Source organism: Achroia grisella, unplaced genomic scaffold, assembly GCF_030625045.1.
Source record: "Achroia grisella isolate CSIRO2021 unplaced genomic scaffold, CSIRO_AGI_Agris_v1 utg1179, whole genome shotgun sequence".
NCBI classification, from domain to species: domain Eukaryota; kingdom Metazoa; phylum Arthropoda; class Insecta; order Lepidoptera; family Pyralidae; genus Achroia; species Achroia grisella.
Window position 1 is genome coordinate 153,181 of NW_026712591.1, and position 18,270 is coordinate 171,450.

General features: G+C 30.9%; 2 protein-coding genes across 2 annotated transcripts; both read right to left on the reverse strand.

The window, feature by feature from the left end:
* Positions 1–3,689: 3,689 nt before the first annotated feature.
* Positions 3,690–4,019, reverse strand: LOC131852605 (craniofacial development protein 2-like). The gene has a single exon (XM_059203296.1). The coding sequence runs from the start codon at positions 4,017–4,019 to the stop codon at positions 3,690–3,692; it is 330 nt and encodes a 109-aa protein (XP_059059279.1).
* Positions 4,020–7,528: 3,509 nt separating this feature from the next.
* Positions 7,529–17,162, reverse strand: LOC131853166 (endocuticle structural glycoprotein ABD-4-like). The gene is made up of 4 exons (XM_059203994.1): positions 17,094–17,162; positions 13,617–13,747; positions 12,861–13,032; positions 7,529–8,833 (listed from the first exon to the last, which is right to left on the reverse strand). The coding sequence occupies exons 1-4, from the start codon at positions 17,097–17,099 to the stop codon at positions 8,681–8,683; spliced, it is 462 nt and encodes a 153-aa protein (XP_059059977.1). The 5' UTR covers positions 17,100–17,162; the 3' UTR covers positions 7,529–8,680.
* Between the last annotated feature and the right edge of the window lie 1,108 nt (positions 17,163–18,270).

The window sequence follows — 18,270 nt, forward strand, 5'->3', positions numbered from 1 at the left end:
ATCTTGTCACAGATATCCCGCTACTTGATAGTAAAAACGACACGATAGATATATAATAAATGTAGTAACTAAAATAATATTCTACAGTCATGCATCATTTTGTACAGCGGATATCAATTCTGGTCTAATTTTAAGTATTTTTATAGCATGGGAGGTAAGTATACAAGCACATCCACAACATTAGGAAAATTTCAGGTTATTTACTAACTTTTTGAGAAGGGTTGGGTACGGGAATATATTATTTAAGAGATGGGAGAGAGGTGAATATGTGTCTGAAACCTCGACTAATAATGCGAAATGTGATAACACTTAACACACCGATACTCTGAAAAAGTGTATTATTTTCCGGTGCGACAAGTACTCTATCACTTCGACTGATTAAAAACACATTCAAATACTAAATTCACGTTCAAATAGTCCATCAGTTTAAAGAACATTATTTTTGAAGCTCTGTAACATAATTATTTGCTACTAAATGCAAATATACTTACTTTGTAATCTTTAAAATATGGTAAGGCATACGTATGTACGTACATTTAAACTATATTAACTGAATAATGTACAATAAAAATGCAAAAAAATAATTTATTAATATATTCTAAATCAATACAGATATTTTACCAATGAATTTATGCTACGTATTACTATTATTGTGGTATACACAAATACAATGTATAAATTTAGAAAGAAACCATATTCATCTAATTTTTATAGTTTTCATAAATGGTGTACTCGTATATGTGATGAAATGTAATTCAAATCTTAATATATCTATGCAATTTCGACCTATGCATTGAATTTATGTAGAAAAATAATAGGTAATATGCGAAACAGTTATTTATTCATGCTCATTATAATATTACTCATTATTAAGGCGACCTAGTATAGAGGCAAACTTTTTACAAAAAACGTCATGGGTAACTTTTTCTCACCTATCTTAATCGTTGAAGAGAGAAAAGAGACATAGAAGGAACTTTGTTATATATTATTACCTAAGAACACAATACAACATAACAATATTATTAACTTAAAACTAAAAACCTTAAAAAAATATAATCTGAAGTGAAGTTATAAGATTCGGTTCATGATAGGTCCTCGGGAATGACAACACACGAGGAGTACTACGGACCTCAGGTTATGACTTATTGGTTTCTGTGACTCTGTTCGTAAATGTAGGTGTAAACGATATTTACTACTCAAGATCTGAGGAGCCATATATTACATATATAATATATTTATATTATACATATATATATACCATATATATAAAATGTTTATATTATACAATATATTTGTGTATTTAATCTGATTCCCAGCACATTAAATACATAGTTAATTTTAAAAACCCACTGTCCACATGGACCTTTATTAGCTCTATAGTTGACTGGAAGCTGTTAGTTAAGTCAACCATATGCACCATCATCATCATCTGCTTCTTCCTTATCCCATTTATTTGGGGTCGGCGTAATATGTTTTTCTCTTCCATTCATCTCTGTTCGCAGTCATTCCGTTATTTACTCCCTTTCTCACCATATCATCTTTCACACAGTCCATCCATCTCTTTTTCGGTCTTCCTCTACCCTTATAACCATCCACATTCATATGTAACACCGTCCTTAGGATATGATCTTCATTCCTACGCATTACATGCCCATACCACGATAGACGATTACTCTTTAACTTCTCTGACATCGGTGCCACTTTCATACTTCCTCTGATGTATTCATTCTTTATCTTGTCTATCCTCGTCACACCACACATCCATCTCAACATTCGCATTTCAGTTGCATGCAGTCGTCTCTCATCCGTCGCCTTTATGGGCCAGCACTCTGATCCATACAAAATGGCAGGCCGGATCATGGTCTTGTAAATTTTGCCCTTAAGTTTAAGGGGAACTCGTGAGTCGCACGTCGTCGCCGTAACCTGCCGCCACTTCATCCAACCTGAGTTAATCCTGTGCTTTATGGTTCGGTCTAATTCGCCATTGCTTTGGAGGAGTGAACCTAAATACCGGAAATCGGAGCAGATCGGTAATGGAACTCCATTTAGTGATATGGCTGCAGAGCCAGAAAGACCGCCAAAGTCGCAAAACATGTATTCCGTTTTGGAATTACTTATCTTTAAGCCACCACTTTCCAGCTTTTGCTGCCATATTGCCAATCTACTCTGTATCTCAGCTCCCTCCTCACCAACGAGCACAATGTCATCTGCAAATAGCATGCACCAGGGTGCCTCTTCTTGTATCTCCGACGTCAAGGCATCCATTATCAACAAAAAGAGGTACGGGCTTAAAGCCGACCCCTGATGCAAGCCTACAGCCACACTGAACTCGCTGGTATTTCCCGCGGCCGACCGAACGTATGTACGAGGTTGACTGTACATAGCACGAATCAACTCCACATACTTCACTGGCACTCCTCTATCTTTCAGGGCCCACCACAAAACCGGTCTGGGTACTTTATCGTACGCCTTTTCCAGGTCCACAAACACCATGTGCAAGTTCTTGTGAGCACGTCTGTATTTTTCACACAGCTGGCGCAGTGCAAATATGGCATCTGTGGTACTTCGGCCTGGCATAAATCCAAACTGGTTTTGGGTGATACTAGTCTCATCACGCAATCGCTTCTCTATCACTTTCTCCCATACTTTCATACTGTGAGACATGAGCTTTATTCCTCGATAATTATTACAATCCTGTACATCACCCTTATTCTTAAAAATGGGCACTAGTGAACTATTGCACCATTCCTTAGGGATCGCCACTTCCTGCAATAATTTATTAAAGAATGAAGCTAACCACTTGCATCCATCTTCTCCTAATAATTTCCAGACTTCTGCTGGTATGCCATCTGGCCCAACAGCTTTCCCATTCTTCATACTTTTCACTGCTTTCCTTACTTCATCCATACCAATCTCATTTACTACACCGATGTTTACCGAGACATCTTTTGTAGGCTCATCCCACAGATTCTCTTCATTCATAAGTTTTTCAAAATATACCTTCCAACGTGTTTTTATGTCGTCGTCTTTTAACAAAATTTGGCCTGTATCATCTTTTATACATTTCACATGCTTCATATCTTTCGCTCTTTCTTCTCTCATTTTTGTGATCCTGTATAGTTCTTTTTGACCACTGTGGTCATCAAGTGACTTGTATATTCTATCTAATGCCCTTGTTCTGGATATTGCTACTACTTTTTTTGCTTCCTTTTTAAACTTATTATAAATTATCTTTTTCTCTTGTTTCAGACGATCATTCTCTATAGGTACCTTTTGCCAATCTTTAAAAGCATTCTTCTTTTCTTTTAATATCTTTTGCACTTCTTCAGTCCACCACCATGTATCCTTATCTATTATGCCCTTTCCTTTACTTTCTCCAAAGACCTCTTTTCCTACCATTCTAATATAATGTGCTATTTCATCCCAACATTCATTCACTGTTTTTCCTTTCATATCTTTCATACTAATCATTTTGCCTACAACTTCATTCTTGAATCTACTTGCATACTCCTTGTTTTCTATCATTCGCCATTTAGTTGTAGGTGGGGGGCGTTTCTTATTTTTATTTATATGTACTTTAATTTTTAGTTCTATTAATAACAATCTATGTTGTGTGACTAAATCTTCTCCTGGTAGCACTTTACAGTCTTTCACAGTCCATAGCCTGTTTCGTCTCGTAAGGAAAAAGTCTATTTGTGTCGCATGGTGACCACTTTTATAGGTGATAAGGTGTTCCTTTTTTTAAACCAAGTGTTTACTATAGCCAGGTCAAATGCTGAAGCAGTTTCTAATAAAGATTCGCCATCCTCGTTTCGTATACCAATCGACCTCCCCCCATGAACTCTATCATAGTTTTCATTATGTACGCCTACATGTCCGTTAAAATCCCCTCCAACATATACCTCTTCATTTTCTGGAATACCTATCATCAAACCATCAAAATCTTCCCAAAACTTTGCTTTTACGTCTTCATCACTTCCAGTCTGAGGAGCATACACACTAATAATGTTCAGAACCATATGCACCAATTTTGTATTTTTATTGCGTTAAAGTTTTAATAAATTAATAAAAATACCAGTTAAATTATTATTGTGACTATTTTATTTTATTCGCGTTATTACTAAATTTTACTGTATTTTATTATAAATGTTTATTTAATATAAATACTTTTGTTTTATTATACCCTGAAGTGACCTTGTGTATGTTATATGTGTATACTAAGCGAATAACAGAGTAGGTACGTGCAAGCCGTGCATCCCAAAACTATAAATTGGTCATCGTCCTTAAAAATAATATAGCTTCAGGCGAATTTTTATTCGAATCTATTCGACCATAGAAGAGATATTACCCACAGATGTATCAAAACTTGAATAATCAATTAACTACAGATACAATAAATATTGATGATTTCTGTAACACAAGGCCACATATCACCAAATATAAATTCTTGTATAATTGTTCCTTTGTTTTCCTAGACACAAATACATATGCTGTAGAAGTTGGTATTTTATTTTGTCTAGTGACATTCGATGATCGAAATATGTTTATGACTATAGCCTTAAATAAATAATATTCGCTTCTTGATATAATTTTAAAGAGAGAGCATTGGGTAATAATTGCACATTGCTAGTTATGTACTATGCCAGGGCTGCTCCAACGTGGCTCTTTTTGAAAATTAGTTCCCAATGAATTCGCCACCAAGAACTAACTGACCTGGCCTAATGCTTACTCTTTATTGATTTTCCAACAGCATATACCGTTAGAAGGAAAGTAAATAATTTCATATTATCCAATTAAAAAAATGCGTGACTTTCTCGATAAGATATAGACTGTTAAAAATTATTAAATGTTATAAACAATATTTATAGTTGATTTTTTTAGGACAATTCACACAGCGCTCTGTAGACCCAAGTTAAAGTAGCTAAAGCTTATTTTTTTTTCGGACTACTCTAATGTTGTTGGCCGCAGCTGGCCTTTACAGCTTCACCGGACGTTAGGGGGTGAGTGCAGATGGCACTCCAAACCCGCGGAAGGACTTACGGAGCGGCTGAAGGCCAACTTCTGCCTGACGGATACGGCTAGCTAAAGCTTGTGCTAGATAGGGTACTAGATAACTGATACAAATACATAGATATACTAGCTGTCCCGGCAAACGTTGTTTTGCTTTAAAATAAAAATAAAAATTAGGGGTGGACTACCATTTAGGGGGATGAAAAATAGATGTTGGCCGATTCTCAGACCTACTCAATACGCTCACAAAATTTCATGAGAAACGGTCAAGCCGTTTCGGAGGAGTATGGGAACGAAAACTATGACACGAGAATTTTATGTATAAGATTTATTCTTAAATACATAAATTTTATACACAGAAAACACCCAGACCTATACAAACACTCACACTCATGAATGGTTGTACCGTGTAAGGAATCGAACCCGAAAATATCGGAAGTAAGGCGACGCGACGTGCTAAATCGCTAGATCACCGAAGCCGAAAAAGTTTACAGAGTTCAATTGGTTATTAAAATATTGTATTGTCTAAAAATATTGAGCAATTAATTAGTAACGCCTATTGAATGACTCGCACATGATTAAGCGATATATTCGCAATCAAATATATATCTGTTAACACAAATCCATAAATTATATGTCGAGTAAAGATTATCTATGAGAACCGCGCCTTAGCATAAAATTCTCACAGACATTCACACAAATAACATAGTTAAGTACCTATTTTACGTACAATCAATTACTACTAAGGGTAATAGGTACTGCATACACCTACACGATATTTAGTAATCACAAATAATTTGTGATACGTGTAGTAGCTTTTATTAGAAACCCATCTATAGAAATAAATAAAATTGAAGCATCTGTTTCTAATTTCAAATAAACAGTTTTTCACTTAAGTCTTAAATTAATCTTATATATATATATATATATATATATAAGATTAATTAATCTCATATATATGGATATAAGTATACTTTTTACATATGTAATGTAAAAAGTATACTTATATCCAAAACTTTATTTTCTCTGTGTGTTTGTTTTGCTAATCTCTAAAATGGCTGGAACGATTTTAACGGGACTATCATTATTCTAGCTTCGTCGGACGAATTTATGTTATAAGGAGTAACTTAAGATGCTATTATTTAGAAATTTAATTTATTTTTACAAAATAAAGTTAATTCCACGCGAACGAAGTTGCGGGGAATAGATAGTTAATATAATACATAAAATCACATACTTATTTAGATATAATATGTTAGTAAATTATGGAATAATTTAAGACTGAATGACTTTTATGCATTAGTGTTCAGAATTCCGATAATGTAATGTATAATTTAACTATGTTTATATATGTATACAAATTAGAACAAGTAGAATACATGCTCTATTTATATAAAAATATCTATATATAGATACTATTGTAGCCTATGGAGACTGCTTTGAAAAACTCTGTCTCTGACTGAAATGTGTGATAGATATGGGAATGATCATAGATATCACGGTGTCACAGTAACCTTAGTCCTCAGACATATCAGCGCAAAGAGAGGGAAGATGGAGAGGGTAGAGAGGAAGATATGTCATTAATATACATATATAAATACATATAGGTATATATACACTGTATACCATATCTGCTACACAAATATTTTTCTTTATAAGATACCAAGACAACGTCCATCACCTTAAAATTCCCTAACTGGAATCGAATCAGAAGGTCATGGTATCAGATGTAGATTAGAGGTTTGCCATATTGTTCTATACTAATTTATAACTAAAATGATCTATAAACTGTTGCTTTTTACATATGATTCATAAATTTAAAATCCAAATGCGAACTTAGTATTATGAAATGAACTAACAACTAATACTATGCAACTATTATGAAATTTAACAAAGCCTTGAGGTATTTGATATAAATGTGTTAACAATTTTAAAATATGAAATAAAAAGTTACACCTTTACATAGACACCTAGCTGAACAATAGGTATCATAGTATAGATAAACAATGTTGCACACCTTAGACCTTATTACAGATATTACATATGAAGTATGGGCTTTTATAAATATCTGAAAATTAATTAATATGCTCTATAGCTCATTGCTATCAAATTAACATAAAAGACGCGATGCACGTCACACCCTATACAGATTAAGCAATCTGTATAGGGTATGAAGTGAATCGCAGTCAACTCAATAATAATGAAATGAAAGTTCATTTACATTATTATTGAGTTGAACTATTAGTTATTAGATTAATATATTGTTTATAAAAATGAATTAATACCAGTACATGATTGTGGCTTAATCAAATTTATTATTATTATTTCTTTATATATATATATATATATATTATATATCTCCTCTCTTATTATTATTAATATACAAGAAGGAATCATAATGTTATTTATACAACTTAGTGCTATGTAATTTTTCAATATCAATTGAAAATCATTTCAATTGAAAAATCACTACATAACACTGAGTTTTACACAACAACAATCAATTAGTGTATAATTCAATAGACTTCAAAAAAAGGCGTTCTTTAAATATCTGTTGTTTAGTTTTGAAAATGTTCTCTTTCTATTCACGTAAATCGTGAGATGCACTTCATAGAAATATCAGTAATTTGGTATTTAAATAAAAATATCACTATTTCACTTGGTCGTTAACGATCTCCAATTACTTATCTTGGAGATAATAGATATCATTGTTTATTTAATGATATACCTACACACATACGTTAATAACTTTATCTAGGTTAAAGAAATCTGCTGCAGGATGCAGTTCACATACGAAGTGTTCGTAAGTTTCGCATTTAGATAAATGGGACTATGACAGTGACAATGAAGCTATCGTAACGAATAATCATAAACGGACGCGTACAGGTTGATAATGAACTTAAATGGCGGCTGAAATTTAAAGTATCATGTAGTCTTAGTAAAGATTTTTCTTACTTTTCTCGTTGTACTTTGTGGTTTAATTGTGGTGAAATTGCATTGTAATTTGTCTCATTTTTGCTACTCTAAATAAATATAACTGTCTATGTCATATCCTACATAATGTAGGGACTGTTTTCAAGTTTTAACTTTACTTATTGTTCATTATTTAATTTTTAAAGCATATAATGAAATACACGATAATTTGCTTATTTTTATTTTACTTTATATTCTAGTGAGTAAATTATCAAATAATACATGTACATTGAATCTACAAATAAGGGCACTTACCTTATACTTGAGATAATTATGAAATCATATTGAAAGTTACACTTAGACTCACTTTTAGGCTATTATAATTGTAGAGAAGCAGAGCTTCTACTTACTAATAATAAAATAGTCAGCGAAGATCCTCGGAGAAACTAAGAAGCTTCCTAGTATCTTCACAGACTTGTCGGTATTTCTTAGATTTAATAATTAAAATCAAATTAACAGTCTTTTGAAGATATAAAGTTAGATTGATTGTTTCTTTTTCAAATCAATATATTTAATTTATTATAATTATACAATTTAAATGCATAATAAATTATGTTTTGTTCTAGTTATATTTCATAAACGTGCATTATAATTTGCTTTAACACATTTTATAATTTTTGCTTTGTCATTTAGGCATTTGCCTCGCTTTATAATATTATTTATTTATGTTTATAACAATCTGATATTCTTTTATTATTTAAAATCTTCCTCTTTGTTTGAAGGGAGAAGGTTGATATTGAGGTTGAATATTAGACGGAGATCCCACTGCACCAGGTGGTAGAGTCTTCAAGTATTCTAAGGCCTTTTGTATTGCCGGTGGAATGGGAGGCGGCGTTGGTAGATGTTCACCCTGTAAAAAAAATAATAAAAATGCTATATTTTTATTTACTATAATGTAAAACATATATTTGTAATAAGCGCTTTTTTACTACTAGTAGTGATAAAAATAAGTCAATTCATACTTGAGATGATTTATAATTGGGTAGATAATGAAGAATGGATATAGTATTTATTACCTATTATTTGGAACATCTTGTCCATCTCTAAATGGATTTTGATAATTCTTATTGCCGCTATAAAAATATTTTTTTAAAGAACAAATAAATTATGTAGGATAGTTTAAAAAATCGAAAATGCATATTATCTGTTTTAGTATTATATATCCAGTGTTATTTATACTAAAAGGGTATTAATGAATGTTTAATATATTTTTTTCTTTATATTTATTTAAGGGTTAATACAGGAAGCAGAAAAAATGATAGAACGAGTTTTAGTTTATTAATTAGAGTTTCTGAAATTATGATGTTTGAACTGCAATTTGAACCTAAATAATCTATACATATAAATAAAATTGGAGTGTCTGTTTGTAATATTTAAATTACCGTATATGAATATAAATACGGTACATACACCAAAATAACATTTTTTACAATTTTTATCTGTGTCTCTTTCTGTCTGTTTATTCCGGCTAGTCTCTAAAATTCTCTTATTAACTTTTTTGTTAAATTCCACACGGACGAAGTTGCAGGTACAGCTAGTTTATAATATATAATTCGGTTTAATTATTAAACCTTAATAATATTATTTGTATTTAAATTGTATTAAAAATATTCATTTATTGTCTATAGTAAAATATTACTCCTAGATTAACATTTTTACTATACAACAATTAACATACAACCATTGAGTTCATATATCACCTATGGAACACAGAAATCAGGAATCATTATTCAAATGCTTTTCGTAATTATTGCTACCGGTTCTTGGATACATGTTACTATAGCGTAACACTGACCTATCAAATCAGTGCAACATATATGTAACAATTATATTTATTGATTCTTCAATGTCACATAGATGCCGATAAAAGCCATCCCATTTCTCAAGAGCAGGTCACGGGTCGACGTTTGGTATTTTACATCGACATTTGTATGCGTTAGCCAACAAACACCAACCGCGCAGTTCAGACATCTTCCATGGCACTTTACGCAATGTAAATGATTCAGGCAGATTCTAGACACTTTCTGAGTATTTAACCACACGACCACTCCTAGTATTTTAGTTCGCTTTTAGAGGCCATTAATGTAAATTTTATGACAACATTTAAAACAGTTTTGAAGATACCGACAACACATTGTTTGATGCTTGTCTTTGCCTTCAAATGTGCATATATTTTCCTTATATATTTTAATATATCCATTACGTTGAAAATGGAAACTCAAAGGCCAAGTTTAAAATAATATTCATTTTGCAAGTTGAAGTACGAAGCAGACCATCCGGTATGGTATTGCAATATAGCTTATGGATTAGTAGTGTAATAAATAAATCATCGGTAATAATAGAAGTGAGTAGAAGTTATATCAATTAAAGTTATTACACATAGTATCATTGTACTATGTATTTATAGATGTATCATAAATTTATGTTTATACATGGATTTTTTTTGCACTTTGTTATAATTGAAATCAGTTAATAAGGGTTATTCACCGCTTAACTATTAACTATTATCATAAGCTCAATTTCATAAAAATAATGGTAAAAATCTACCTATGAACTATATGTACTATGTATATAGGATATACCGATGAAATTAAAAATAACATAGAAAATTTATTAACTTCAAAAATTTTTATGAGTAGTATACCTGCAACTATCTCTGTTTTTAGATAAGAGTATCATTATCATATGTAGGGAAGAAATTATGTGAATTTTCTATGTAATATTTTTGATTTGAAAATAATTACCGTGACTGGTATTACCAGTGACTACCGTATTGTAATTTAAATATTCTGGACTCAGTTACGATTAATTTCATAAAATATGCAAGTGAAGAAAGCTATTCGGTAGTTGATTTCGAAAAATGTCAAGGTTCCTTTGCGCCGACAGCAAAATGAGTTGAATAATAATATTTTAGTACGTATTAATGAAATATATTTTTATTTAGTGTGGCGTTGCACAATAAGACAAGTGTGATGCGATACAGTGTCGTCGGATCCTTTTATGGTATGATGTAATTGCATCAACGATAAGTTGTGTAAGGGAGAAAATATATGTTTAATTTTATTAATGGTTGCATTCTACTGAAATTTAATTAGTTGTTGAAAACTGTTGACTTTAATTAAAGCAATTTACACCAGATTTTTCCTTAAAACAACGAAAATTGAAGTTAACTGAATAGACCTACTTTATAGAAAAACTTAAGAAAACCTTTAACAAAAAATATCTGTTAAAAAAAATATGACCATATGCAAAACTACATATTATTATAATGAATGAAACATCAGAAATATGTTTCAGGTTACATTGATTACTAAACTTTATAAATTTATGGACACAAGTTTTATTTTTAAATTAGTTAAAAAGTCAGTACTTATCGACCTATATTCTACTGCTAATCATGCGTACAACCAACACTGGAGTGTATATAATGTATAGTGTATATCCACATGTAATATTATGTATTAGATATCCATCTAAAATGGGATTTTTTTATGCAATGAATTTGGAATTGCGACTCGAGATACATTCAAATTTTTTTACCGTTATGTGGCTTGCCTTACTAATTAATCTTGGTAATCATCGTTAAATTTTGCTTTTTCTTCTAATTTAAACCCCGAATATAATAAAAGCTCCTGCTATGTAAAAATAATTGATCAACATAATGTAAAAAAAATATTTCGCAAAATAGGAAATAATTATGTAATTTGAATTCCATAAACACCATAGGAAAATCAAGTTTTTAATAAAATTATTTATTATCGCAACTTTTTGCTTGAATCTACGTTGATTGCGACATCACACCGATATAAGAATTATAAGATATGTCGGGCAAATTTTACGGTAACTTATACCGTATTTGTATACGATACCTAAATAAATCGATAAAGCAAGTATTTTCAATATCAAATTTATATATAATATATTTTATCGTATAGTTTATCGTAATATTTTTTAAGTAATAATAATAAACGTAAAAATCTAAATTATCTATTAGAGTCTTTCAGCAGGTTTTTCAAATGTAGACAATAAATCCCCGTGATGTGGTTGGTCCCAGATAACAAACAATTTCTTCCAGTTGTTAACGCTTTTAGCACTAGTTTACCTAGCTATAATAAAATACAAAATGATAAAAAATCATACATACTAATAGCTAAGACATAATAGCTAAAAATATCGTATTTAAATCAATTTTGTAGTTAAGTAGAATTCATATATAAACATGGATATTTTAAAATGAATGTTAAATTATACTAATATTATAAATTGGTAAAATTTGTTTACTATCCAAACTTTGGAGTAATTTTCGGTAGTACTAATAAAATTTCAAATCTACATATAATATTTTAGTGTTAGATAACTTATTTATTGAAGAAGGCTGTATAACATAATGCTACAACTATGAGATAAGTGCAAAGAAAAATGTTGCAAAAACAGGGAAAAATGTGACGCAGTAGTTGCGCGGGTCAATTAGTTAGTTATTTAATATAAATGAATACTTCTGAGGAATTGTTCCGATTAATACCAGCTGCTGAGTTTCATCACCGTACCACCCACCAGAAACTGAAATACCATCCTGATCATCTGGATGAATGGCGGTCTTCCACAGTGCGGTTTTCTAGAAACTTTTTGCCTCGCACAACCACATTGTGGAATCACCTTCCAGCAATGGTATTTCCAAACCGATACGATATTGAAACCTTCAAGAAAAGAGCTTATTCCTTTTTAAAAGGCCGACAACGTACTTGCAATTCCCCTGTTGTTGCGGGTGCTCATGGGCGGCGGTAATCACTTACCATCGGGTGAGCCGCATGCTCGTTTGTCCCCTGTGTTATAAAAAAAAAATACTTGCTCACCTGATACAATAACAAAACTCATACCTGTGGCTGAAAGCCATTCTCGTCAGCGATGTATGTGAGTGCGATCAAGTTGCCTTCTGGCGACTTGTAACTAAACTTTCCTTCAGCAACCTGTACCTCCTCGCCTTCTCCTTTACCAAAATTTTTGACATAACCAGACTCCTCAGCGTTAATTTCATTGCCCGTTTCATATCTAAAATTAGGAAATTTAATCTACTAACAGTAGGTACAGCATGTCGTGAGTATTAAATGTAGATGGGCTACACACAGACCTAAATTCGAGGGTAATATCGGTGCATTGGTGAAGAGTACTCTTCGTCCCTCCGTAGATCGCTTTGTGTGTAGTGAAATCCAAATCGGCTTTTCATATTATGCACGCATATTTACCCCAAACACAGCTGCTCAAATAGTATTCCTGAATTTAGTGTCGCGTGTAGTCCATATATTTATACTAATCTTTAAAAATTACATCACAAAATATCCTTACATTTTATTTAAAAATTAAAGTTAACCATAAAATAATAATATTTATTTAATAATATAATATAGAGGGCATACTTAATATAATATTAGTATCCACTATCATAAAACTCGGTAAATAATTTCCTAATTATTTAATCTTTAAAAAAAATACTCTATTAATCGACAATAGGATCCCTGGTACTATATACAATCTCTGATTTTAGCTATCTAGATATACCTATGTCATATATCATTGTTACACCATATAATTTATTTATAGCACTTGAATTGAATGAACAAATAAGTCATACTTACAGCCACTTATAAGAACCATCAACATTCGGCCCCTCTGCTTCGAAACGTACGATTGGAATAGGGTCATTAGGTTGTTGTTGCTGTGTTGCTGCTGCGGCCAACCCAATCAAAGCTGCTAAAAACAACGAGATCTGAAATTATTAAAAAAACCGCATCAACATCGGTCCATTTGTATTGGAGCTATTTTATTACCGACAAATCAAATACTCTTATCTTTATATTATCCCACAAAGACATGCACGTCTTGTCCTACTGCAAAGTTCGTAGGGCTTAATATACCTACACCATGTATGATTATGTATTTATGGCAAATATTTTAAAAAAGGTTAATGTACCTATAATATCATCTACGTTAAAAGATAAAAAAACAATATATGGAAACATTTACTGTCCAAAATTCATTGCAAATTGTTCTGTTTAAGTTGTTTGCCGCAAACATTTTAGTAGGGATATCATCAGAAAGTCATTGATAGGAAATATTTTCTCTATTTCTGAATGGTAAACCTACGATAATAGCAATATATACGATAGGATAATAGCTTTATATAATGAGTAGGTATATAATATTAATATGAGTGATAGAAACCATTCTGACACAGCAGTTTATTAACTCGACTAAACCCCAAAGATCATTAGTTCAAATCTGATCCATTGAAAACTTTGGGTCAATTTCTATTACTGACTAACCTTCCGGTAATGGAAACATTGATAATAAACCAAAAATTAATCTTAGAATCATCAACGGACTGCTGCTGCGGAGCTGCCTAACATTTTATATAGAGCAAATAGATTTTTACTGACATAAATGATCAATAAGAAATACAATTTAGGAGATTTTTTAAATGCAATTTGTAAAAAATAATAACTCTTATATTCCTACTATATATAAACTTTAACCGTTCCAAATTTTATATTCCTCCATCGCTGTAATTTTCGCAAAAAGGAGTATCTTATTACTTCACGTATTAATGATTTCTACAATAAAGACTCGTAAAGAAAATTGATTTGGTAAAGTATATAAGCACAAAGCTATTAATAAAAATAATATTTATTAATATACAATTATGAGTAAAGCATACTAATATTATATAATATTCTCTTATCTGTGCTAATATTATAAATGCAAAAATGGAAATAACAGATAGGAAGTAACAGACATATACCGGTTCCTTCCTGTGCCATATTAATTAAATTTGATGTGTGCACGTGCACAAATATACGCTACGCTATCTTTTATTTCATAAAAAGCAGATAAAAGAGCGGGTAACAGGTAACGCACATGTTTATTCATTCTAGCAAAATATCTAATATTATAAAATACGTGTATGATAGTACGTATCAATCACACGTCTGAAGCTGAAAGGAAACATATTCAGGCTGCATACATTATTGAAAATGATGGCATAACATGCGTGCAATATATGCGGAAATGCAATGGAGCGGAAGAACGAGAGTCGAAAGTTGGTACTTTCCGCGCTAACAATGAAACAACCATAAAGGAATCGTGTCGAAACGACAAACCACATGAGATTCATGCACTCGTATCCCGTTATGTAAATATGTATGTTGCGTACTAAGCTAACTTACTAGATATTTATCTATCTTTATATTTTAGTTTTGCATTTTAAGAATATTTTAAACTCACACTTTTATATTTTCCTCTAGAAATTTCATTATTATCTGACATCAACGTATTTAAAAAACTTTTACATTAAAACATTATTTGGAATGATAAATTTGACCTCACTTCATAATATACAGTAATTATTAATAATATAGTAATAAATACATTTTGTTATGGATGATTTACTGAGAACACTTTTAAAGTAACATAGCTGAAAAATAATATTAATAACATCATGATGACTTTTTATTTTCATATCTCAGCTAAAATTATTATATCATCAGTCGTGGTAAAACGAAACGTGAGGGTGTAGAAAATTATGTCAGAGACAAGTAAAGAAAGGATTCCGTGACTTGACAAAAATCTGGTGACAATATACCGCGCCTTAGGATGTAGTAGGTACATATCCACAAATACGAAACTGTTTTGTAAAATAATATTAAAAAAAGAAATGAGAAAAAAACGTTATCTACATTGTGTACAAATAATAAATACTATTGACAAATTGTATTATGTAGAAGTACATCATATTCGGCATGAATCAATTTATAAATGTTACGCATTTAATCTAGTTACTACGGTGCCACGAATGGCCCTTATTGGCATTGAAATTCTAGAGGATTAATTAAGTTATTATATAATTAAGTTAAGCATCCTTAGCAGAATATTTAGAATACAATTATAACAATACATATATACATAAATGTGAAATACTGACATTTTTAGCCTAGGCAGCCCAAGTACTTTGTCTCTATAGATACCACAATGTCAGAAATTAATTGGTATTAACCATACATTGCGTGTCTGCTTTACTCGTGACGTGACTATTAAGTAATTATTCCAATATTAAAATTGTTGGACTTTTATAAATTCATTATTCATATTTCGAAGGTTTATAATTTTTACAATCATGGGAAACAAATCTTATAAAAAATGTTTTTTACTTATTTCTCACAAATTGAAACGAACATTCATAAGAAATTAACTTTAATATTAAAATTACAATATATTAATTAATTGTAGGTAAATATAGAAGTTTACACCCTTATTTATTTTAAATATTCAAGTCATTTCTTGATCTTGTCGTATATCGTTTCCCGTAAAGATCTGTTGTAGTAATAAGAAAAAAGACTAGGTAAAACGGAGAAAATATATATTAATATAGACATATTGACAATTAGAAATAGAAAGAAGAAATTGAAGTATCAAAAACAAGAATGTAATATAAAAGAACTATAGATTCAAATACAAATTTAGAATATAAAATACATATCTGATTAGCCAGTTACAACAAGAACATTAAGATTAGTAATAGATTCATATATAATATAACATGACAATATCACGTTTAATATATAATATGGAATGAATGAATGGATGGAACATTAGAATAATGAGAAGTATTAGATAACTGTAATATAATATTGTATCCATGTGACTACAATCTATTTACAAGTCAGTATTTTTTTTTTAACTACTCTGCTGCTATTGGCTGCAGCTGGCCATTACACCTTCACCAAACGACAGAAGAACAGTGCAGATGCATTCCAAATACGTGGAATAATTCTGGAGCAGCTTAAGGCCAATCTCTGTCCGACAAATACGACGTAAGTCTGAGGGCACAGCTAGGGATTCGCACCTCGGCTCAAGCCGTCGTAGTTATATTTTTAATACGCGAACGACTCAATTTTTATTTGAATGTAGATTTTGGTTTTAGGTATGCAATTTATTCTGATAAATATGTATTTTTAAATTTTTGTTATTGTGAGAGAAGCTCGATTTTGTACTATTTCGTCCTAAATATTTAAAAATCGATTAAAGTTATTACTTTATGATTATGATAAATTCCTCACCATCATTGCGATAAATAGGGCAGGATGTAACAGGGGGTCTGGATGCACTCACAATCACAACGGGTGTGTGTTCGGTGACACTGCATGGTGTTTATATACCTGCATCTTTACCTATGAACTTCGTGCGACCCAGCGAATGCGCATCCAGGCGATTCATCTCGCTAACGTGCACTTACCTGCATACAAACAAACACACACAATAAAATGATCGTACGTGAACATAAAACAATCAATTGACAATTTAAGACAATTTGTACACAATTGATATTACTTTACAGTATTAGTAATCTGTGGACAGATAATTGTACTGTTTATTACAAATATGCAAAGTATTATATTAATTTAAAGTAGTTACAACTGAAATAATTTTATACATAGTTAATAAAAAATGTTTTTTTTTTTTTTAAAAAGCTGACTTTAATAATTATTGTATGAAATTACCATGACAGAAACACAAAATAGAATTGAATTATAAATAATTTCTAATATTATCATGCTATACAATCCTAGTACTTGAGGAACTGTAACGAGTAATGTACTGTGACAAGATTGTAGGGTTACAAGTGACTTACGATTTTATGTTACTCTAATATACTAAATGTATCTATTTATTATTTATTATCATATTTTTAAAGAATAACCTGTATTATGAAGTACTCTTTGGATTTTGTAGACATTTTTTGACACGTGGTGTTGCTGATGACATGTAAATATTTTTTTTAGAGTATAAATACGTAGTAGTTAACTATTTCGCTAGTGAAGTAGCAACGTTGTGCATTGTTGTGTTTCTGTCAGGGGATTATATAATAGTGCAATCTTTAAGATAACGTAAATCTCAGTACCCATTTACAATAAATTTCACTAGGTAAAAGTAGTATTACAGTACGCTTAACAAAGCTAAGCATATAAGAACTATAGATACTATTTTTTTCTGACATATGTTTCATAAAGAAATACATTTTACTGTTTACTCACAACGTAAATTGGTATATAAGTGATTTTTGGAATTTTAGTATTAAAAGTCTACAAAATCTAAATGAATAAATATCACTGTATTTTGAAAGAAATAGTAATAATGTCATAATTATAGTCATTTATTCATATTGTAATTGTGTTTGAACAGAAATAGAAGTATATAAAAACATTAGTTTAAACTATAATATTTTTTGTTAAAAAA